The sequence below is a fragment of the Carica papaya genome, chromosome 1 (genome assembly GCF_054855325.1).
Source record: "Carica papaya isolate Zhongbai chromosome 1, ASM5485532v1, whole genome shotgun sequence".
Taxonomy (NCBI): Eukaryota; Viridiplantae; Streptophyta; class Magnoliopsida; order Brassicales; family Caricaceae; genus Carica; species Carica papaya.
Window position 1 is genome coordinate 7,642,359 of NC_142309.1, and position 24,280 is coordinate 7,666,638.

The 24,280-nt window shown below is 32.8% G+C and overlaps 3 protein-coding genes across 8 annotated transcripts; 1 reads left to right on the forward strand and 2 right to left on the reverse strand.

Moving 5' to 3' along the window:
• Positions 1-478: 478 nt before the first annotated feature.
• On the reverse strand, positions 479-11,084 carry LOC110820209 (magnesium transporter MRS2-2-like). The gene is made up of 12 exons (XM_088217589.1): positions 10,771-11,084; positions 9,715-10,091; positions 9,578-9,607; positions 8,355-8,505; positions 8,057-8,178; positions 4,856-4,930; positions 2,353-2,580; positions 2,230-2,274; positions 1,594-1,638; positions 1,487-1,516; positions 970-1,089; positions 479-886 (listed from the first exon to the last, which is right to left on the reverse strand). The coding sequence occupies exons 2-12, from the start codon at positions 9,961-9,963 to the stop codon at positions 800-802; spliced, it is 1,182 nt and encodes a 393-aa protein (XP_088073715.1). The 5' UTR covers positions 9,964-10,091; positions 10,771-11,084; the 3' UTR covers positions 479-799.
• Positions 11,085-12,810: 1,726 nt separating this feature from the next.
• On the forward strand, positions 12,811-19,224 carry GMII (golgi alpha-mannosidase II). Its single transcript, XM_088219273.1, has 5 exons — positions 12,811-13,434; positions 15,103-15,216; positions 15,479-15,628; positions 15,830-15,862; positions 16,480-19,224. The coding sequence occupies exons 1-5, from the start codon at positions 12,994-12,996 to the stop codon at positions 19,222-19,224; spliced, it is 3,483 nt and encodes a 1,160-aa protein (XP_088075399.1). The 5' UTR covers positions 12,811-12,993.
• Positions 16,494-23,377, reverse strand: LOC110823667 (zinc transporter-like protein). Of its 6 annotated transcripts, none has more exons than XR_015818351.1 (3): positions 20,340-23,377; positions 19,891-19,957; positions 16,494-16,846 (listed from the first exon to the last, which is right to left on the reverse strand). XR_015818351.1 is itself a non-coding variant. In XM_088217592.1 (3 exons), exons 1-2 carry the CDS (start codon positions 23,232-23,234, stop codon positions 19,896-19,898), a joined length of 2,943 nt encoding a protein of 980 aa, XP_088073718.1. In that variant the 5' UTR covers positions 23,235-23,377; the 3' UTR covers positions 16,494-16,846; positions 19,891-19,895. The 6 variants fall into 6 exon arrangements, 4 of the variants coding, with proteins under 4 accessions (XP_088073718.1, XP_088073722.1, XP_021909910.2 ...); XM_088217592.1 differs by having other exon boundaries at positions 20,354-23,377; XM_088217596.1 differs by having other exon boundaries at positions 16,610-16,771; positions 20,354-23,377.
• Between the last annotated feature and the right edge of the window lie 903 nt (positions 23,378-24,280).

Sequence of the window (24,280 nt, forward strand, 5' to 3'; positions counted from 1 at the left end):
AAAGAACAAATATTTTCTACATAATGTAACAAATTTTATAGGAAAAAGAAAAGTTAGAAGAATGAAATATGTAACATTTCTTTTTTTCCTTCCCAAAGATTTCTCTACAAGACTCGTGCATTCATTGAAATAAACGAAATCATTTCCCCACCCAGAATAAATTATATAATTTTAGTACACCAAATTAAAAGTGAAAACTTTAACTAACCATTTAATTGATTAAACATCTACTTTTAAGTTTTATATATAAAATTAAATTGCTTTAAGCTATGTTTTACACCCAAATATATATATATATATATATATTACCATTTATGAATTCATTGAGATTCAAACCTAAGTAGCTTTTTTTTTTTTTTTTTTTGTAAGAGTGATTTCCTGTATAGAATTCAGGAGCTCCAAGAACAGATGCCCATGCACTCCCTACCCAAGTGAAGTCGGTTAGTGCTGTTCGAGTAGTAATTAAACATTACGCGTGTCAGAAAATAATAATTAAAATTATGAGATTGAAACAGCAGAATCATTGTACATATACAAAAAGAAACAATTCTCAAATAATAACAAGTTTATGTGTAAATAATATTTTATTTGCATGCATTTTGAACTGACAATAACGTGCCCCAAATAATAACAATCAGAGATTTCTTCCCATGTAAAAATTAACATATAGACGGCTTCTACCCATGGGAATGCTTGTATACAGTTAAAAATCAAAGTGGTCCGAGGATTCATATAAACCCCCAAATTCTGTATCAGGGAAATTTCCTCCCAGAGAAGTGAAATACTTTTACCATCTCAATCAGGAACCAACCAAACCCTTGAAACGAGCATACGACATAATCATCACGAACAAAATAGCACAAAGTACTCCTGTGAAAATCACCACCTACCAACAGTAACAATGGATGCATCACAAATTTGTGCAAATGAAATTCCATCAAACCAAACCCAGAAGCATACTACGCATACCCATTTGAACATATATCCATGATTTTCATTCCATGAGTACGGGATATTCATGCCAAATATTCCAGCCACCAAAGAATAAATGGATAAACAAACAGTTCCTGAACTCAGAAACAACTCCAACTGCAGCATTAAGATGAAGATCAGATCAGATTATAAAATCAATAACAACATAACTAATATCTACACTTCCTTTTTCACATGAAAACAGTTGTAGTTTACATTAAAAAACAGGTGAGATTGCTGAAAATAAAAATGTCTAAAGTAACGACGAAAATGTGGCATAAGTCAAAGGAAACTATTTTTTAATATTTCCCATAAAACTGTTCTCACGCTGCAGTAGACATAAAAATACCACCATGCTTATATGCATACATAAGAATTTAAGAAATCAAAACAAATTCTTGCAACATACAGATTCTTAGCAATTTCACTCAATAAAACATATGAAAGAAAACAAGAGAACGATAAAAATCAAAGAATGAATAGTAAGCATAACATAGAGTGGACATTTACACACCTGAATAAGCTGGTTTCGATGATTATCCAGCTGCAAAAAGGATGTAAAAAGACTAAGATGAAACTATTCAAGTACAGTCTACCAAATTTAGGTTTCACATCAGTTACCTGAATGTTAATATAATCCTCTGTGTCATCAATATACTCCCGCAGCTGCATGGCTCAAATTGAACAATTAAAAAAATGAGATTCAACAGGAGGAAGCTTCAATTGAACAATTAAAATGAGAACTGTCGGGGGAGGGGGGGGATATACGTGTCGAATTAATCAATGGACACAAAGAACGGCCCATCTCCAAAGTTGTTCCTACATACTAAATATTTTCTGCTGCATTTGCACCTGAACTACTTAAAGGTCTTAACCTTCTAAGGCATTGAGTTGACTTTCACTAAGGCTATTTTTGAAACAAATGCAAAATTTTGGTAGAATTCATTTGTAAGTTCATACTTGATTCAACTACACAATAGTGAAAATCCTCCTACAAAAGAACAACAATCTAAGATGGAATTCCACATGAACTTTATATGAGATTATATTTTTTGTTAATCCTAATACAATTTATATTTTGCGAAAATAAGTTCCACTATATTTCTGGATTTATTCCAAATATAAGCACCCACTAAAACAGGCCCATAAAACCACAGTCATGCCTCCATAATCCTGTATGTGACACATACTGACAAATAGATGTCTATTGAATTTGCTAAAACAAAAAAAAAGGGAAGATTAAGGGAAAAAAATTACCGTTGTCAATTTGTTCAAAGTGCCATCAATTTGCATGAAGTAAGCCTGCAAATTAGATTACTATATTTTCAGATTTTACATTTCATAAAATATGAAAGATATGTAATAAGTATATCTTTAAACCTCTAGTAACATTTCAAGCTCCTCAACATCATTCTCATCTCCACGAACTGTCGCTACACTTGCTCTACTAGCTCTGGAAATCTTGGAGCCTATCGTAGGGGAGGCAGCATACCAATTGGCTCCACCAGAGGCACTAACAGGTGATGACGCACCAGCTAACTTCCTTGACAAGTAAAGGTCAGCCATATCATCATCATCATCCAGTAATTGCTCGAGTTCATCCCTAACCTGGAGTATATATTGACCAATGGATTACTTTTCAGTTAATTGCATGAAAATTCTATGCAGCTGCATTTGTTTCTCAAACCAAGAAAGTGTTATCCTAAATCAATGCTACCTATTCAATACGATACATGGTCCACAAACTCTTTCTTCTTGAATTCAAATTGATTATGCACTATAATGGGTGGGCTGCTACTAAAGGCATGTAAAATGAAATGAGTGACACTGCATAGATAATCTGGTAACAAAAATAAAAGGAGTGGATGTCTTGGCAAACTTGGTGTTCAACAGATTTTTTTGTTGAAGGGCAAAAAGGTTCTTTTGCCATTATTTCTTCCTTCTTTTAACCATCACTGTACCTCATTTTTCTACACATCTTGTTAATTTTCCGTTTTCTCCTCTCCGTCTTTGTTACTGTTTGGCCTAGATTGTTAATATTTTTTTCTTCATCCACTTGATCAGTTTACCTTCACCGTTTCTACATTATTGTGCCATAAATTAATTAGCAAGTTCTCTTATATTTTCTGAAATTTATTTCCATTGAGAAGAAGATGAATAGATTGTTTGTCAACTACTTTATGGCAAATTACGTAGAAAACAAAAAAGATAAACTGATTAAGAGGAGGAAGAAAAAAGAAAGAAATAATAAAAATCTAGGCCAAGCAGGAATGGAGAAGAGACATAGAAAGGTGACGTATCAAAGAAGTGAATAAGGGCAAAGCTACCATTTTGTCCTTGAACAAAAAAAAATTGTTAAAGTTAATATATTTTTTTTATTAAGACGTCAATTGATACATGTTAAAAGTTACAGAACAAATGACTTGGGTCATAGTTTATGTGGTACATGGTACGAATAGATTTTTTTGTTTGAAATGTCATTTATGACTACCACATTGACTGCTTTGTTGTTGTTATTATCTTGACTATCCCAAGAAAAAGGAAGTCTTTATTAGTAAGTCATTTTTATTAACAATCAAGATTCTCTGCCCCAAGTAAAAAAGAGAGAAGTACATAAAAAGAAATTTGTTTGAACAAATGTCCATGTGTGAGTTTCACATAACAGACACTGAAATTAAACATCAACAACCAAGATTAACCAGTAAAGAAGGATGAGCTGGACTCATTTGGTAAACTTGGAAGTGATTCTATCCAACAAAGAGTCCACATCATGCAGCAAATTCAAGGAATGATTGCAAAGTAGAACAGAACTTAATTAAAAAAACAGAGTAACCTGATATATCTTTGGCTGGCAATTAGTAAAAGACAAAAAAAGAAATGAAGATTTTTTAAAGAAAAAAAAAGGAAATGTATTTTCCTTGATTGCATATCTAAAAATAAGGGGGAGAAAGAAAAGGACAGAATATGCAGTTTAATTCTCCTTAATAGCGCTTTAAGTTTTATGCAGTGTACATATATCCAGCATTGCAGCACCTCAACTGGAACTGCAATCTATATCTGGTAGTCTTGCTTTATCATGTTGACACAAAGTATAGAACCAAACTCAAATACACATGGGCAGAGGAAAAACAAAGTTTCAACAGCTATGAAGAAAGAATAGAATAGTAAAGCAACTACAATCTAGATGCCTTGAATATTTGGATTTTCTTATTTTTGAATTACTTATATTTTATATATGACCCAGGTGATTTTCTCTAATCTATTTCTTCACATATCGTTCATAAATCCACATAAATATAACATGTATAAATATAAAACAATCTTATATACACTTGAAAAAAAGGGTATCACATACAATGAACCCAAAATAATGAGGCACAGAAGTCAAACCCAAGTAGCATCTGCCAAAGAAAATGACGAACCATGTACTCGTACCATGTACCATACTAAACTATGACCCAGGTAAGTTAGTTTTATATAAATTAACAAAAAGAATTTGCTGACCCTCATAGTTTTCATAAGGACAAGAAACATGTTCTCCTCTTTTAATTAATCCTTATAGTTGGACACACTTCATTAAGAAAATAGTAAAGTGGACATAGAGAATTAAATAGACAATTGTTTATTTATAATTTTTTTAACTTCTTTCCTTATGCTCACTATCCCTCTCTTTTCCTTCCTATCTTTTCATTTTTTTATACGAACAAAAAATTATGGTTCCTTTCTGGCTTCCTCCTATTTCTTTTTTTCCTTTCACCTCCCCTTTCAATCCAACATAGTGTAAGAGAGTCAGATGTTGTGTTTGAATTCTGAACACAAATATAAATGTACAAGCAAATACAGTGCTACAATTAGTTTTGACATTAAGAAGCAATATAAATACCTTTTGAACCCGAGCGGTCAATCTTGTCATTGCACTCTTCAATTTACGAACCCTGTCCAAGTTGCGGCTACTAATCTGTATATTGAAGTACTCCACAAAAAACTTTAGAATTCACAAGGCAAGATTCAAACAACATGAAATAAATCATACAATCATATATTAAAGATTTATAGAGCACAAAAGCAAAACGAACATATGTATAGCGGATATGTAAGGAAAAAGGGGAAAATTACAAAATCTTATTGCCATCCATATCCTGAGGTTAATAACTCGTACACTCTATAGGGAAAAAAATAAGAAATTTAAAAGAAATCTCCCTGTAAGAAAGCTTCAACAGGCATAGAAGTTTAGAACTATATGTCACATGTACAAAAGCATTATGGATAAAGAAATGGTGAATGGAAAAGAATGTAAAATACGAAAATAGATTGATAAACCAACACTTAATAGAAAAAGATTTCCTTCCAAAAAGTTTTCATAAGAAAGAATTTATAGTTTTTTTAAAAAAGGAAAACAGTAAGAAAGCTTCAAAAGGTTCTTTTAATAAAAAATCAGAGTTAAAAAGTGAACATGCAAGAAAGCTTTAAAAGCCGTTCAACTAGAAGTCCATATGTACAAAAATACAAAGTATAAAGTGGAAATTTTCAAACAATAACAATATAGTCTTCTGTGAAAAAAAAAAAATCAAATTAAAATAATATTGCTGACTGTCTCTTCTTAATAAAAAATTAATATTGTTGACTGTACAAACATTGGGTTACATTAGTTCTAATCCCATTCTATTTCCACTTAATTTCTACTTCCAATCCTCATTTTAAGTCCTGATTTAGAAAATTAGAACATAATTTCATCTTTAATCTCATTCCTAAATCCATTTTGAATTATTTAGCGGTGGAAATCACTTATGAATTAAATTAGAAACTGAATTCACATAGATGACATACAAAAATTATGTACATTAAGGGTCCATCTGGCGTCGTTGGTGCTTGTGTTGTGTGCTTGTAAAAATACTTTAAGATGACTTTCAAGAAAAGCAGCTTTAAGGTAAAAAATAATATAAAATATGATATCATATTTAATTAATTATATTATAAAATTAATAATAAATATTGAAATAATAAAAAATTATATTATAATAAAAAATAACTTTTAAATAACATTATTTTTCTTGAAACTGTTCTAATAATTTAAATTATTTAAAACATTCACTTTAATTTAATTATTCTATTTATTTTATTTAATATAAATATTAATTTTTAATTATTATTTAATTTTACAATAAACATTATTTAAATAATTGATAATAATTTAAAATTATAACAATGAATTGATATTATTTTTATTTTCAATATCAACTATATTAATTAATAAAACATAAAGATAATAGATATACCCATCAAATTATTATTTACCTCTTACAGCACAAGTGATTTCTCGAAAACATCTATCTCCAGCTTCTAATCTTGTTGTTATCAACAGTAAAAAACAATTTCTGCTTTTACCTTAAAACACTTCTGTTTTTTAGCACTTAGCCAGACTATTGCTTTTCAACAGTAAAGCCAAGCCAAACAAATACTCAAAGACTATCAAAATTATAGGTAAAATTAAGTGGGAATAAAATGAGAAGAGAACAAACACAACATAATCTTAGTAATTGTTATAAAAAAATAGAAGAAAAATACAAATCAACGAATGTGGGAAAAGAAAAAAACAAAAGAGAAAAGCAAACAAAAAAACAAAAAACACAAAGTTTCTCTTTGGTACAAGAAAACAATTTTCTAAATTCATCTGTGTTTATGCATGATCATATTCATAAAACTACAGAAGAGTTTGTTAGGGGCAAAATAATTCCTTACCTTAATTCATCAAAGAATGAATTAAAAGGAATAATCTTGTGTACTTGTTTATCTATGTGTGTCAATTTAAATGTTATTATATAATTTTTATGTAAGCAGTTTTTAATCAAGTGTTAAGTATATATTTGGGTGGGAAATAAATATATTGTAAGACAAGGATAGTTTAGGTAATTCTGAAAATACAAAAATTGCAGAATTAACTACCTTCTTTTGTATGTATCCTCTGCTGTGGGATAAAAACAGCATTATGTCTGAAATTCTTCTTGAATGAAGAGTACTTTTCAAACCTAGAGATTGTAGGATTCTCTCTATCCAAAAGCCTATTATTTCTTTAATTTCTAAAGATAGGTAAAGGCAGAAAATCAAAGAAATTTCCTTAAGTAGAGACCTTAACAAAGTTGCCTATTAGTAGAATAACCAAAGCACCAAAAAAAAAAAAAATTTAAAAATAAAACAGTACTTAAATTTTCCAATTTTCATCTTAAATTTCATTATTACTCTTGTTAATTAACTTGCACAGTTTTATGAATAAAATAAATATAAATTTAGAAAATGAAAATTATAAAACATTTTCATGTACCAAATGGAGCCTAAATATCCCCTTTACAATATAAGATAGAAGTCCAAAGGTACATGGGTTTAAACGATTAAATAAATCTATGTTATTGTAACATAAGCAAACTACAAATTCAGAAAAGAAAAATGAGGAACATAAAAAGGAAAACAAAAATAACAATCTAAACATTCTTTAAAAAGCTTCTGTTAAAAAAAAAAAAAGAACTGTTCCTTAAGAAAAATGGGGAAACATTAAACCTACCCTTTATCATATAAAACCAAGGATTTCTTCAAGGATTGACAAAATCTGCCACATAACCATCACAGACGAACAGGACAATATTAACAAAACCTTTCTCCCATCAGACTACCTAGAAAATACAAAAACCTTCCAGAATAGCTGACATGGACAAGAATTTACAATGAGGAGTTACTTCCCACCCCAATCAACCAACTTCACCAAAGGTTCCGAAAATGTAAAACAAGAAAAATGCCCCAATAACTCTCCACTTTCTATACCAATATAATTAAGTTTGCACGTTTCATTCCAAATCATAAGCTAAAAGAAAAATAAGAAGCCAATAGAGAATATACCATAGAATGACAAGTCCACAAAGCAAATTTATACCCCATTTAAAATTTCAACCACCTTCCTCAACATCAATTTATTAGCAATATATAAAATCTATAGATTCAGAAATCAATGCATAACAGAATGTAGAGAAAATAAATGCAGCCAGGACATTTTGCCATTGGGCTTAAGAAAGAAAAAATAACAAGGAAAACGAACCTTAGAGGTAAGCTCATCCAGAGCAGGATAAGCAGCAGTTTCTAGCTCTGTTGTCCGAGCAGCTAGAAAACTACAAATAGCTTCCAAAGCTACCTCTAGTGCTCGAAATTCAAATGGAGACTCTACATTGTAAAATTCAATTTGTTCATATACTAAATAACAAATAGATACTAACTTTTCTAGAAGATTATAATTCAAATAACATAAAGACTTTTAAGATAAAGAATAAAAATCCCTGCTTTTGAATAATTAACTTGATTCAGTTTAACTCTTAAATAATAGAAGTAATGTGGTATACCATCTTCTTCACCCAGCTCAACATCATTTTGCCCATTTAAGTCTTTTCCATCTCCTTCACCTTTACAGATAGCATGGGAAGGGGGTAATCGCCTTTGAAGTTCCTCAACAACAGGGATAACATTTTCATCCAATGGATCTCTAAGGAGTACCTATTGCAAAATTTAACAAGTAAAAAAACAAATTATAAATGTGAAGATTGTATCTTATGAAACCCATTTAGTTCCTTCCTGAGGCAGAAGACCAATAACAAATCCAAACATCAATGCATTGGTCAAACATCAACAAGTGTCAGTACAGAGCTTGACTTTACAGCAAGGTCATTCCATAAAATATTAAAAATCAAAGTCGATAGTTTGAAAATGAGCTCAATTATTGATTCTCAACAGCATGTATATATATAAGTGACAGACACCAAAATTTGCCCATCCCACCGAATGCTCATGAAAGCTATCAAAGGGAACATTAACATTTGCAAGCGTACACCTTTACTTTTTTCCTTAGTGTATCAGAAAAGCAGTTTCAAAAGTACGATGGGATAAAGTTTATTTTAATAATCCATTATCGAAATTATCATTTGAAGTCATAATTAAGTTCTTTTCCAAACTTATACAATAACTGAACACCAAGGAATAAACTAAGATGTGAGCCTCTGTGTTATCATTTGTTCCAAAGTTCTCCAATGATGGAACAAAAACAAAATTGTCTACCCTTTCTGAAGCTAAGAACAATGCAATCATATCAGAAGCTGTTACTAATTCAAATACACTCAAAATATATACCTTTTCTATGGCTAAAAGCGCTACAATGATGTAGGACAAATTGGGTTGATTTATCCATTTAGGAATTCAGGGGTAAAAAACCTAGACATCGTACCTAGGGTTTCTTAGATGTCAATACCTCCACTTCCTAAGCCAAATGGCCAAATCAAACTACCCTGGATGAAAGATTCATTTTAAGCAACACCCAAGTAATTAAAAACCTAAAACTAAATACAAAATCAAAAATTTTAATAGCTGTCTCCTGATTACATGATTAGACTGGTGTCCCCTTATTTCTATTTCGCCAATAATAGAAAAACCTCACAACTTGCAAAGTAAAATAAACATTCAAACAGTTAACCATACAGCAAATCCCAGTTTTTACTTCAAAATCAACAACTAAATTCACAATCTAGTGATATTTAAAATTTAAAAGAAGAAGAAAAAGAAAAAAAAAACTAACCTCTTCGGCAGTAATGATCGCCTTGAGATGCTATATACACCCAGAAAAACACAAACAACCAAAAATCAATACTTAACAACCCAAAAAGAGGAAGAAAATAAAAATCAACAACCTAAAAGACCAAATAACATCAATACCTCCAAGTTCAAGACAATGGCCCTTTCACGACCCAGTATAGTAGAAGGGTAGGACAAGAGGGGGTCGAGGATGCGGAGATCACGGGCGTGGATCTGAACGCGGTGCATGATGGCATACTTGTCAACATCGAGGACGGTGCTCTGCCCTGTACAGTCCAAGAGGATCCAACTCCGCGATGACTGCACCTTATTCTTCACAGCAACCACTGCCTGTGGATCTGCCGGAACCACATACCCGTCTCGCGTCATCTCTGACCATCCCGCTTCCAACAATCACATCCCACTTATCCTTTTTACCGCATGTGCGACCCCTTAACACACGAGGCTCTCTCTATGGCTTTGTGGTATGGAGCCAAAAAGAGAGGCCAATAAGGGGACTGCATAAATGGAAGGTTTTCTATCACCTTTCTTTTGAATTACTAAAAATCCACTTATTTTTCAGAGTCTAAAAGCATATATATCATTTTTTAAAAATAAAAAAGCATATATATCATTGAAGTATAGAAATATCGACTGCTCAGAAAACAATGAAAAAAGATGCAGAAATATAGAATTTATAACAATTTAAGAATGAAACGGATCTTGCAATTGTTTCATGATTCTCAATTTGCCATGACGAACTTACTTCCTAACAGCGAACAAATCAGCATTCTAAGAAGCATATAACGTGAATTGATTCACACCGTTCAATGGTTTGACAATGAACGCTTTTCCTCTCTCTCTCTCCACTTAATGATTCTCACTTAAACCGTCAAACGATGCATATTAATTTTAAGATTTACCGTCAATGTTGAAGAAAAAGCAAACTCTAAATAAAATAGTGAATTTGATGGAATATTAGATTTTTTTATACTGGGAGTATTAGCTTAGGATTTTGCAGAATTCTAAAAACAAGCACATAATCATCTCCAAGTTTAGTTAAAAGTCTACTAACAACTGGTAACCGAATGAATCCCCAATCCCAAACTGGAATTCGAAATTTAATAACGCAAGACCTAAACCCAGCAATTGTTCACCAATCAACCTAAAAACCCAAAGTTCCATAACTATACTTACCTAGACCGGAGCTACAGAGAAGGGCCGAATCGAGGATGTAAATAAGCTTCAATCGTCCATCTACTTGGTTCCCAAAAATGGGGAGAGAGAGAGAGATAACCGAGAAAGTGAAAGGAAAATTCGCGAGAGCGGTAAAGAGAGCCGAAAAAGTGAAGATAAAGAAGGATTTGGCAAGAGAGACAGAGGCGAGCTCGTCGGTTGGCAAGAATGGTGGTCGCGTTAGAATGGCGGGGTAGAATTGGAAGCAGATGGTTAGGTTTTCTTCACTGTTGAGATTCATTTGTTTTGGTTTTCCTTTAAGGTGTTTGTTTGACTTCGGAAAGGAAACTTTCGGTTTTTTACTAAAATAAGTAATCACAAGTCGTAATCGTACAGCCCGGGTTCTCATATTTCTTTATAAATATTTATACATTATAATTTTTATAAAAATTTTAATTACTTTAATTAATTTTAATTTACTATCAATGTTTTCTATACTATAATTTTTTATTTGACAATTAAAAGAGCTTCTAATTAATTTTAAATTTTACCATAATTTTTATTTTTAGTTATTCAATTTTTCTAGTGAAATATTTTAGTTTTGATAAAATTCCAAATTAAATAAATAATATAATTTTTATCTAGATTATTAATAATACATCTTTTTTAAAAAAAAATTACTTTTTAAAACACTGATTTGTTTAGTAATTTATTTTTCTTTTCCCTCTGTTTTTCACCTGCATGGATTATATACATACACACTGCACTACCTGCACGTTGCAATCTCTCTCTCTCTCTCTCTCTCTCTCTCTCTCTTCTGACGCACATACATATACGTACTAAAGTACATATATCTAATAATACGTGTACGTATTATACGTACATATTTCAATAAACTTTTTTTATATAACATGGTTTTGATTTTCTTTTTGTATTCACACGTTTTTTTCAGTACATAAATATGATCAAATAAGTTAAATTTAGGAGACGTCACTAAACTTATATCTTAAATCTTATTTGATTATTTTAATTAAATTTAACTTTTAGTATAATATATAATGTATAATTATTATTAAATATATATAAGCACACTAATATAACCCGTATAATTTCAAAATTTTGTTATCATTACTAAAAATATTTTTAACCAATTTGTCTGTTAATAATATTAATATAGGATCAAAGCAGTTTCATTACATGTGTCGTAAATTCATTAATGTTCGCTCATATTAATATAATGAATGACACGAATCAAGTACCTACGTGTAGCATATAAATTGTATCTAATGTGATTTTTAACATGCTTAATTCCCAACTAATCCAATTATATTCTTTAATCCAATCAAATCCAACATATTTAGATTGAAAATAAACTATAAATTTTACCATTATAGTGAATAATCATGAATTATTCATAAAATAACTATAAAATACATTTATAATTAAAAAAACTTTAAAATATGATTAAAATACAGCATACTCTTTTTTTTTTTTTTTTTTAACTTTTATTTCGTTTCTCTTTTATACCACAATGATTATTCCAACTATATTTGCTTAAAAATTAATGTTTGAAATACGTTTTGTAATAAACACGGTGATAATTACCTAATTAGTACTATCATTTTTAAGCTCTGATCCATTTATTAAACAAAATATATGATTATACATACGTAAAATGCTGCACAGCACTGGGTTATTTACTAATTTTGTATATGAAAGTGCTTTTTATAATGTCTGTATATAATTTTTCTACCATTGGACTTAAAATATTACATAAAAAGTAGTGGAATAGAACTTTTAAAATCGGTAGCTACTTTGTCATCATTTTAATTCTTTTATTTAAAAAAAAAAAAAGAAGAAGAAGAAAATAAATAATTCGCAGGACAAAACTATTATAAAGTAATTACTTTTCAAAATTAAATCTGTAATTTTTTTTTTAGATTAAAAAAATGCTTATGGGTCAATTATCTAAACTCTGATTTGTAGGGTCCAAATTTTTTGAATTGACCAAAGAATGAAGTCTACGCATTATAAGTAATTTGTTGTTTGGTCGGTCCTCTTAGATCCTATTTTGCTCCTCTAAGCTCTCTCACCATCCACGTCTCGTACGCACATGGCGAAAACCACTAAAAATCCCTTAATTAGATTAAAGAAGGAAGCCTTGGATTGGGAAGGACAATAATCTGAAAAAACATAGAGAAAAAAAAAAAAGACATTAAGTTTTGTAGCAACTAAAGGAGAAGAATGCCCTTCTCCTCCTACGTTGGTAACATCCTCCGTGCCGGAGGAGGCAACTGGCCCCAGTCGCTCCTCCCGTCATCGGCCAAACCGAAGCCCGTCAATAGGAAATCACGAAAACGAACGACCCTCGTCAACTTTCTTTTCGCTAACTTCTTCACCATTGCTCTCTCAGTCTCTCTTCTCTTCCTTCTTCTCACAATCTTCCATTTCGGGGTCCCCAAACCCATCTCCTTCCATTTTGCTAGAGACCAATCTACTCGCTATCTTAGGTCCCGAAAGCCTATATCGAGATTCAAAAATGCCACATCTTCTGGCGCCCTTGTAGATATAACCACTAAGGACTTATACGACAAAATTCAATTCTTGGACTTGGATGGTGGACCATGGAAGCAAGGATGGAGAGTAAATTACAAAGGAGATGAGTGGGATACTGAGAAGCTCAAGGTATCAGAGGTGTAAATTAATTTATTAGTTGTTGTGTTTTTTGTTAATTAGTTTACCATTTATAAATACTTGTTGTATCTGATTAATTAGTAATTAATATGAATAATTATTTTTTTTCTCACTCTGTAATATGATGTTAAAGCAAATATTCTTTGCTCCTTGTCTCATAATTTCCTACTCACTCTCTTTCCTCATTAACTCCTAAAAAGAATTTTGATTAAAGAACTCTGATTTTTTATTTCTTGAAGTTTTCTTTTCTTCAAATATTAAAGAAAACTTTCTTTCTTAGCTTCAAAAAAGAAAACACCATCAACAATCCAACAAGTAATTTTTTCTCATATTATTTAGATAGTCCTGACTTAATGTCAGTGTTTCAGTAACTTAGCAGAGATCATTATTCTTCCTAAAATAAAGTGTTGACGATGTACTTTTATTAAAAAATAAGATAGAATTTATTGATGGATCTATTATAAAGCTTGATTTTTTTAATCAAAATCTTCTTGATTTATGAATTGCAACAATAATAGAATAACTTCCTGGATTCCAAAATGTGTCAAAAAAATTTAACAAGTATTATATTCTCTGAGTCCGCATTTTAAATTTAGATAGATTTTCGTGACTACTTCTAACAAAGTAATTGTACAATAATTTTTCAATGTAGAAGATACCTTGTTAACCATGTGCATAATCAAAATTCTATAAGTTTATATTTTACCAAGTTTAAAGCTATTTAGAAAGAACCGGATAATTCTTAACTTGAAATGCTCATGTGGAGGCATTAATGAACTGAATAGTTATTTTTGGAGAGAGTATGTTTTGTCTTTTCTCATGGGATTGAATAATAATTTTTTTTTTTTTTATATAAGAGAATAAATCATTCTTATGAATTTATTATTTTTTAATAATAAGAAGATGATGATTGGTATGGTTTATTAGTGAAATGACCTCTATATTTTACAATATGAAAGACACTCACTGGACATTGTAGATTCTATATTTATCAATAAAATTATTGTTCAATATGATCTTATGGAGCATGTCTTCTAATATTAATTAGGCATCGTGTCATGACTTAAAAACTTTATTTTTAGGTATTATATATTTTTTGGAGACTCCATGACCTCATAGAAGAGTAAAAAGTAATTCACAATTTGTAAATCATCTACAAAAGTTGAGTATCGTATCTTATCTTTAAGTGCTAGTGAATTCCACCGTATTAAACAATTATTTCATGATTTTGGTGCCGATGTTTCACAACTCTGCACCTGATTTTTTGTAACAATCAAACCGCTATTAATCTAACTTTCAATATCGTATTTCACGAATACATTAAACACATTAAAATTGAATGTAACTTTATTCGAAATTAGATTCTCGCACAACACATCAATCTTCTTCATTTTTGGTCTCAACACCAACTTGTGGATATTTCAATCAAACTTTATCTTCTCATGATATGTTTCCTCTATTATCTAATATGACAGTTAAAAATATATTTATTCTATCTTGATGGGAAGTATTAAAGGTATAAATTATCTCTTCCACTAATTACTTGTTTTTTAATTTACCTTTATCATTAGCTTTGTTGATATATCTATAAATACTTGTTGTATTTAATTAATGAGCAATGAATAAAAATAATAATTTTTCCTCACTCGGTAATACAAGGTGTTTGTGGTGCCTCACTCGCATAATGATCCAGGCTGGAAATTGACGATACAAGAGTACTACGAGAAGCAATCTAGGCTCATATTGGACACCATCGTAGAAACACTATCGAAGGTACATTAAGGGTTTGTTCTCTTTTCCTCTCAATAGAGAAAGATTTCATGCTAGACATATAATAAAAATTGAAGCAGACTTGCTAAATTCAGTGAAAAAGATTCAAAGTTATTAGTACAGGTGAAAACTAACAATTCATATATGCTAAGAAAAATGTTGGATTTAGTTCGTTGAGTTTATTAGTTAATGCCTTTTTAAGTAAGAGTTTTTATTTCTTCTACATATATATATATATATATATAAAATAATATTTGAATTATAGGATGTCCGACGGAAATTTATATGGGAGGAGATGTCTTATCTGGAGAAATGGTGGAGAGATGCCTCAGATATTCAAAGAGAATCTTTCATCAACTTGGTGAAGAATGGGCAGCTAGAAATTGTTGGAGGTGGTTGGGTAATGAACGACGAGGTATTTATAACATATTTTTAGTTTAATAAAACTTTTTAATATATTTTTTGGTTTAGTGTATATATATATATGTATAATATATTTTTTTGAAATATATATTTGTAATTTTAATTATATATATATATATATATATGTATCAATTTAGTGTCTATGTTAATAGTGTATATAAATATAATTTTGGTTTTGTTCTTCTTGCTACAGGCTAATTCACATTTTTTTGCCATTATAGAGCAGGTATATATCCTTATAACCCTCCCTATGCATATATTCATTTATGTTCTTCATATTTTTCCTTAAATTATTCTCTTGTATAGTTTTTCTCTTCAAATTTTAGCTTCAATAAAGTTTTCATCTACATATGAGGGGGGTGTTTGCAATATCATATCTATCTTTTGATTTTCTGGAACAAAAACAAATGTCATCTTGTGTTCTGAAAATCTAAAAAGAACAAAAAGATCCACTAGGTAAATATTCCCATGAAAGAGAACTCGTGGTAATATATTTGAGTAAGACTAGATTATAATACATACTCATACAAACATAAATAATATGCATATATATAATCTCAACAGTTAATAATTCATCATTAGTATTAGGCGGATGACTTGTATCTCTATTTCTCTTTATACCAGACAAGTTTCAATTTTGATTGGACTTTCTTATGTTTTTGTTAAATTATTATGTTATTATTGATATATGAAATATCACATAATTAATGAAATACGTAAAAATATAATTTTTATTTGTATTTTTTATTTTTATTGTCAGTGAAGTTCGGAACTTTTAAGTTATATAGTAATTAGTTACCACTTTCAGTCCAGATTTTTAATTGCTGTTAACATTTTTAATAGGTAGCAGAGGGAAATTTATGGTTGAATGACACCATTGGAGTTGTCCCAAAAAATTCATGGGCAATAGATCCATTTGGTTACTCATCAACAATGGCTTATCTTCTTCGTCGCATGGGTTTCGAGAACATGCTTATTCAGAGGACTCACTATGAACTTAAAAAAGAACTTGCTTTACATACGAATCTGGAATATGTTTGGCGTCAGAGCTGGGATTTTGAAGAAACTACTGATATTTTTGTACACATGATGCCTTTCTATTCATATGATATCCCGCACACGTGTGGACCAGAACCTGCCATTTGTTGTCAGTTTGATTTTGCTCGAATTCAAAGCTTTCTGTATGAGCAATGTCCATGGAAACAGAATCCTGTGGAGATCAACCAGGAAAATGTACAAGAGAAAGCACTGAAACTACTAGATCAATACAGGAAGAAATCAACTCTATATCGGACTAATACACTTCTTATTCCACTCGGAGATGATTTTCGCTACATCAATGTCGATGAGGCAGAGGTACAGTTTAGGAATTACCAATTATTATTTGATTACATCAACTCTGATCCCAATTTGAATACAGAGATTCAATTTGGCACTTTGGATGATTATTTTCGAATCCTTCGTGATGAGGCAGAGAGAATTAATTATTCTCTCCCTGGAGAGATTGGTTCTAATCAGGTTTTAGGATTTCCTTCTCTGTCTGGAGACTTTTTCACTTATGCTGATAGACAGCAGGATTATTGGAGTGGTTATTATGTTTCAAGACCTTTTTTCAAGGCTGTCGATAGAATTCTTGAACAGACATTGCGTGCATCAGAGTTAATGATGGCTTTGTTGCTAGGTTATTGTCAGAGACCACAATGTGAGAAGTTCCCCTTAGGGTTTACCTACAAGTTGACAGCTGCAAGGAGGAATTTAGCTCTTTTCCAGCACCATGATGGGGTAACTGGTACTGCTAAGGATCATGTTGTTAAGGATTATGGAATTCGAATGCATACTTCTCTACAAGACTTGCAAATTTTCATGTCTAAATCTATTGAAATACTACTTGGAACTCGCCAGGAAAAATCAGATCATCACCCATCTCAGTTTGAGCCAGAACAAGTTAGATCTAAGTATGATGTTCAGCCAGTGCATAAAGCAATTAGTGCTCGTGAAGGTACTGTACAATCTGTTGTTCTTTTTAACCCTTTGGAGCAGACAAGAGAAGAAGTTGTGATGGTTATTGTTAACAGGACTGAAGTTACTGTGTTGGATTCAAACTGGACTTGTGTTGAAAGCCAAATTTCTCCTGAACTACAACATGATATAACCAAGATTTTTACTGGTAGACATCGTGTTCACTGGAAAGCTATTGTTCCCGCTATGGGCTTGCAAACATATTACATTGTTAATGGTATTACTAGATGTGAGAAAACTAAACCTGTAAAACTCAAGTACTTCTCTGAATCCGATAAGTTTTCTTGCCCAGCTCAATATGCCTGCTCAAAAGTGGAAGATGACATGGTGGAAATCCAAAACAAGCATCTAACTCTAACATTTGATGTTAGAAATGGCTTATTACAGAAGATAGGAGAAGCAAATGGTTCTCAAAGTGTTGTGGTTGAAGAAATTGGTATTTACTCTAGCTCAGGAAGTGGAGCCTACTTATTCAAACCAATTGGTGATGCTTTACCTATTGTTGAGGCTGGGGGACATATGGTGATTTCTGAAGGTTCATTGATGCAAGAAGTATATACTTATCCAAGGACAAATTTGGAAAATACTCCTATTTCCCATAGCACTCGAATTTATAGTGGAGCTAATAACCATAACACTATTCAGGAGTTTGTAATTGAGAAAGAATATCATGTAGAGCTTCTTGGCCATATTTTTTATGACAAGGAATTAATAGTTAGATACAAAACAGATGTTGATAGCAAAAGGGTTTTCTATTCTGACTTAAATGGGTTTCAGATGAGCCGGAGAGAAACCTATGATAAGATCCCCTTGCAAGGAAACTACTACCCCATGCCTTCTCTTGCATTCATTCAAGGATCTAATGGCAAGAGGCTCTCTGTCCATTCTCGACAATCTCTAGGCGTTGCAAGCCTTAAAGATGGATGGTTAGAGATTATGCTTGATCGTCGTTTAACGAACGATGATGGACGTGGCCTAGGCCAAGGAGTAATTGATAATCGTCCAATGAATATAATTTTCCATTTTCTTATGGAATCCAATGTTTCTTCTACTTCTGATCCTATATTAAACCCCCTTCCTCTTAGTCCCTCTCTTCTTTCTCACTGTGTTGGTGCCCATTTAAATTATCCATTACATACATTCATTTCTAAAAAACCACAAGAAGTTTCCCTTCAGCCGCCTCCAAGATCCTTTTCCCCTTTAGCTTCTCCCTTACCATGTGACTTGCATATTGTGAATTTCAAGGTTCCCCGACCATCGAAATATTCTCAACAGCCAGTAGAAGATCCTAGGTTTGTTATAATTTTACAAAGAAAAAAATGGGATTCTTCCTATTTCCGAGAGTCCATATTAGGATGCACTAGCATTGTTAATGAGTCTGTAAATCTACTCTCCATCTTCAAGGACCTTACAGTGTCGAAAATAAGAACAACTTCTTTAAATCTTTTACATGATGACATGGAGATGCTTGGGTATGTTGAGCAGTCAAGAAACATCCAGGATGGACAGACTATGATTTCTCCCATGGAAATACAAGCATACAAGTTGGAGTTACAACCACATCACTAAATGTAAAATTATTTAAATTCATTAGGATTCATTTGTTGTTTGTCATAGCTTTCATTTTTTTTCTTTTTCTTCTAATAGAATTAACGTTTATGATCAAATTAGTCTCTCTTTTAGGAAAAGAGTTTAGGATATGGTGAATTTTAAAGAAGCATAGTTCACTCATAGGAGGTTAAGAATCAAGTTTGTATCCATACTATTACTTTTACTTGGAATGTATATACAATTAATTATCATTTCATGCATGTTTGAAAATTATTTTTCAAAAGTTGTATGTTTTGGCCCAGTCAATAAATATATCATCATCAATAGTGGCAAAGAACATGTTCTGGGTTGATTTTGCTGCGTATTTGATGGTGTAAAATTTCTATACATGGATAGCTTACTCCACCCAACTATTACCTTATCTATCCTACTTACTAACCCACTTCACCGAAACTACCTTACCCTGAGCGTCAAATGCAGCCTTGACTTTTTACGTATTTCTTAGTCTTAAGTACTAATTTAAACATTCAGGAACTTCAGACATTTTAAAATGATCAGTTACTAAAAAATGCAATTATAGTGTGAAAATCAATTTTCAACCTAACTGATCATAAAAATGAAATGTCCTAATTACGCATTCAGGACATGCAAGCAGATATAGAAAGTCATAGCTCAGTGGTATACCAGCTTTACATTGGAGTTGATGCCCCAGGGGACTGGTCCAATCCCATTCTGTGTTTACCATCTTGGGCTAACAAAGACAAAAAAGAGAAGCTATTATTCTCTGTCCTATAATTGTTCTCAACTGTGGTTTGAAGCATAATATCAAGGCATGAAATGGACATACTGGAATTACAAGTGGAAATATACTCTACCTAGTTAAGCAAGAAAAGGTTGAATATGAAAGTAGATAGTAAATTTTGTGCTACTTGGACATTCTTTACATGATTACATCTCTGCACAAATTTAACCCCCTTTAGTTGTCCCAAGAAAAATCATTATCTTTGATAAGCAGAAAAACGTATGCAAGATAACTAGGGGTTTCCAATTCTGACAGGTATACTTATAAAAAGAAACTTTGTAGGGTTAACCTTCCTTCCAAGTCAGAAACACAGGTGAAAGGCTAAACTTACTGACTACTTCACACCTTCAATCTGTAATGTCAAATCCTTTATCCCAGCATCCCGTAGAATATGAGACACCTGCAACTTCGTAGAGCCATGATCACTCTCCGCTGAGACATGAACATGAAGTGTGCCAACGACATCCGTGTTCGTGAAGCTCCATACATGCAGGTTCTGAATCCCTCGTACTCCGTTTATTTTCATAATATCATTGATTGCCTCTTTCAGATCCTGCTCATAGGTCCTAGGAACTCTTTGAAGCAAAATTTCTGCAGAATTTCTGAGCAACGGAATGACTGAAGATACAATCAAAACAGAAATAAATATTGAGCAAGCAGGATCAGCAACAACCCATCCCTTGTACTTTATCAAGAGGGTTGATATAACAACTCCAATACTTCCCATGGTATCGGCCAAAACATGCAAGAATATTCCTTCCATGTTGTGGTCAATATGGTGATGATGATGCTTCTGCGGCTCCCCATGATTGGATACCAACTTTTGCTTTTCAGAAGAAGAATGACCTTTTCTATCAGAATGGTGAGCATGAGTATCTGAACCTGCTCCTTCACCCTGAGGATTTTCTCCAATCTGCCATGCAAAAGAATGATCATGTGAAGTTCTAGAACTATGAAGCAGGCTTTCTTTGACAGAATAGTCATTGTGATGCTTATGACTATTGCCACTGTTGTGTGCATGGCCAATGTGATCATGGTGATGAGCATGGCCATGGTGGTCATGGTTCTGAGCATGGCCATGGTGGTCATGGTTCTGAGCAAGGCCATGGTGGTCATAGTTATGAGCAAGACCATGGTGATCATGGTTCTGAGCATGGCCATGGTGGTCAGGTTGACTAGCATGGTCATGGTCAACATGGTGCCTATGTTTGTGGTCATGGTCATGGTGGTCACTGTGGACATGATCACGGTGATTATAGCACTTAGCATCTAGAGTTTTCTGATGTCCTCTGCAACCTTCGGCACTTCCCTGTTGATTATCACGATGGTGGTCATCATGATCATGGGCAGAGCACAAGTCTTCATGGAATTCATGAGACACAACAACAAATTCGTGATGCTTACCATCACATTTATGATGTCCAGCATGATCGTGTTGATGGTGGTGATCATGATGGGAATGGGAGTGGGAATGAGAATGAGAATGAGAATGAGAATGAGAATGAGAATGAGAATGAGAATGAGAATGAGAATGCGTGCATCCAGATCCCCCATGGGCGTGATGATGTTCCTCGTGAAAGAAGATTAAGCCAACCACATTCACAAGCAACCCTCCAATTGAAACAACCAATAGACTGTTAGTTGACACCTCTTGAGGGTCCAAAATCCTCTCAAAGGACTCCAACACAATCAATACTCCAACCAGAACAAGGAAGACAGCGTTAACATACCCTGACAAAACCTCAAATCTCCCTCGACCATAGTTGAATTGATTATTCGCAGGCAAACGCGAAATATAAGAAGCATAGAGTCCAATTGCCAAGGCAGCACAATCAAACAGCATGTGACAGGCATCCGATATCAACCCAAGACTATTGCTCATGAAACCAGCAACAAATTCCACAACCATGTAACCGGTGTTAATCAAAAGGAAAAGTGCAATTTTCCGGGACTTCCTTTCACCCAAAATGTGGCGGATAGGCTTCATAAACAAGGCAGTAAATGACTCTGAGGATTCAGAACCGATTTCATGATAATTAGAATAAATAGGATCCAACTCCCTGACAGCAAAATACAGCAATAAACCACATAGTAGCAGCCCCCAAAGCGAAAGCTCTGGGAAATAAAACAACTCCAAGACAACTGTGCAAACACAGGTAATCAGGAACTCTCTTTGAAAATCCTTAGAACTCACTAACTTCTCATCACCATACTTCTCACTCAATAGCACCCCAAAAACGACAGTATTGGCTAAAGGCCAACCTAGATTCCCAATAGAGAAGCCATCTCCGTCACTTTCAAAGAATATAATGCTCATAACAGCAGGAACAAAAAGGAAAATTGTAGTGAAAAACAGCGAAATCAATCGAACACGTTTCCCACCCAGTTGCCGGATAGTTCCCCAATTCATGGAATCTCTTTCATAGCAAGCCAAGAAGCCAGATAAAAAAGGAAGCAACATAGGCCAAATCCTGAGACAATTATCCCTAGGATAAACAGAAAAGCCCCATTTTTCAATAAAAGAAGTCGAGAACGGGAAACATTCAACCCGGTCCCAACTTATTGATAGCAAAAACAACCCAAGAAACAAAAGAACAAACCCACGAACCTTAGACGAGCTTCTCCGGCTCCGTTCACTCGAATCCCACTTCTGCTCCTCCGCCACGAACTTCGCAGCCACGTTTCCGGACAACTCCGCCAAGATCATTGTTGCAGCACCGCAATAGCGGAGAGCCTGGAAGCGGAGGAGAAAAACGACGGCCAATAGAAGGGATTTGGCGAGTAAAACCTTGCGCTGCGGTGGGGAAATCGATGAGAGGGAGAAGAAAGGTTGGTTTTGCTTTTGATAGAGAAAAGGGTCTTTTGTAGATTGAGAGTAGGGGAAAAGAGAGAAGGAGAAGGAGAAGAGAAAGGAGAGAAGGGAGACGAGGAAGGAGAAAGGGAAGAGAGAAAATGAAGGAGAGGAACGAAGGAAAGGAAGGAGCGAGTACAGCGAACGGAGAGAGAAGAGGAGGAGGAAGAGGAAGGAAATAGAGGATTTGGTGGATTTGGAGTTGGAGGAGGAGAAAGAGGAGAGTCTGGTTTTAGATGGAGTTGGGGTTGGAGTGGTGATGGAAGGGTAAGGGTAGGAAGGGTAAGACCTGGTGGTGGAAATGGCAGTGGTTCGTGGGGGCAAGGAGATGCGGTGTGGCCGGTGCTGGTGGTGGCGATGATGGTGATCGGCCATGGCGATGATGAAAGTGAGAGAATTTTGTTCGGGTTTTCTGATTCTTCCCAGACAAACCACGCCCTCTTCAAGAGACTCAGTCAAAGCAGGCTTTGTTTGAATTCTCAAATCGCTCTGGCTGCCCGTTTGATCTGAGTTTATTGTAATTTTGTTTTAAATGGTTTTATTATTAAACGAAGAAAAAAAATTATTATAATATATCAATCTTTTTTTTCAACTACATCATAATATATATGTAAAAAAAAAGAATTAAAAAACTGAAATCACTATTGTAAACTAGAAGTCAGATAAACGTATATCAAAATTATTATTAAAATATATTTTACTATATTGTAATATATTTAGAAAACAATAATCAAAATTAGGATCGTTATTTTTAATTAAAAGCAGAATGAAAACTGTTATTAAAATGCATTAGGTCAGTTAAAACTTTAGTACTATTATAACTCTATTTTCATTAACAATGTTACCCTATACGGACAACTGTATGAGTAATTTTTTTAAAAAAAAATTAAATCATCCTTGTGTTAGTTTGATTATTGATGGTACACTCCAACTTAAGAAATATATAAATATATTTTTCTAAATTATAATCATCTTCTAATTAATTACTTGAAAATTGTAATGATCCGGAACTAGAAATGAGATAAATTTTAAATTGAATGTGGAAGCGAAATAAATAAAATTAGAGTTTAACATTCCTTATACAATAATTCAGATTACTCAATAGGGATATGGGAATGATTATTTTAAAAAAATAACAAAAATTAAAAAAATAAATGGAAAGTAAACAACTGAACATCCTATTCACAATCCTCTTGTGGATCGGGGTCTGGATCTTGGTATTCTTAATCTGAAATGGTTAATGAAACAGTGAGTTACACTAGTTCAATAAGAATGTCACACTACCTACTGACACAGAAATAAAGGTTGGTAAAAACCATAAAAATAACTAATAGAGCTCTTAATTTAAGTAAATTTATTTATCATGAATAAAATATTTACCTCATACTTACCGTAGTGAGATTTTTAAAATCGACCTATAA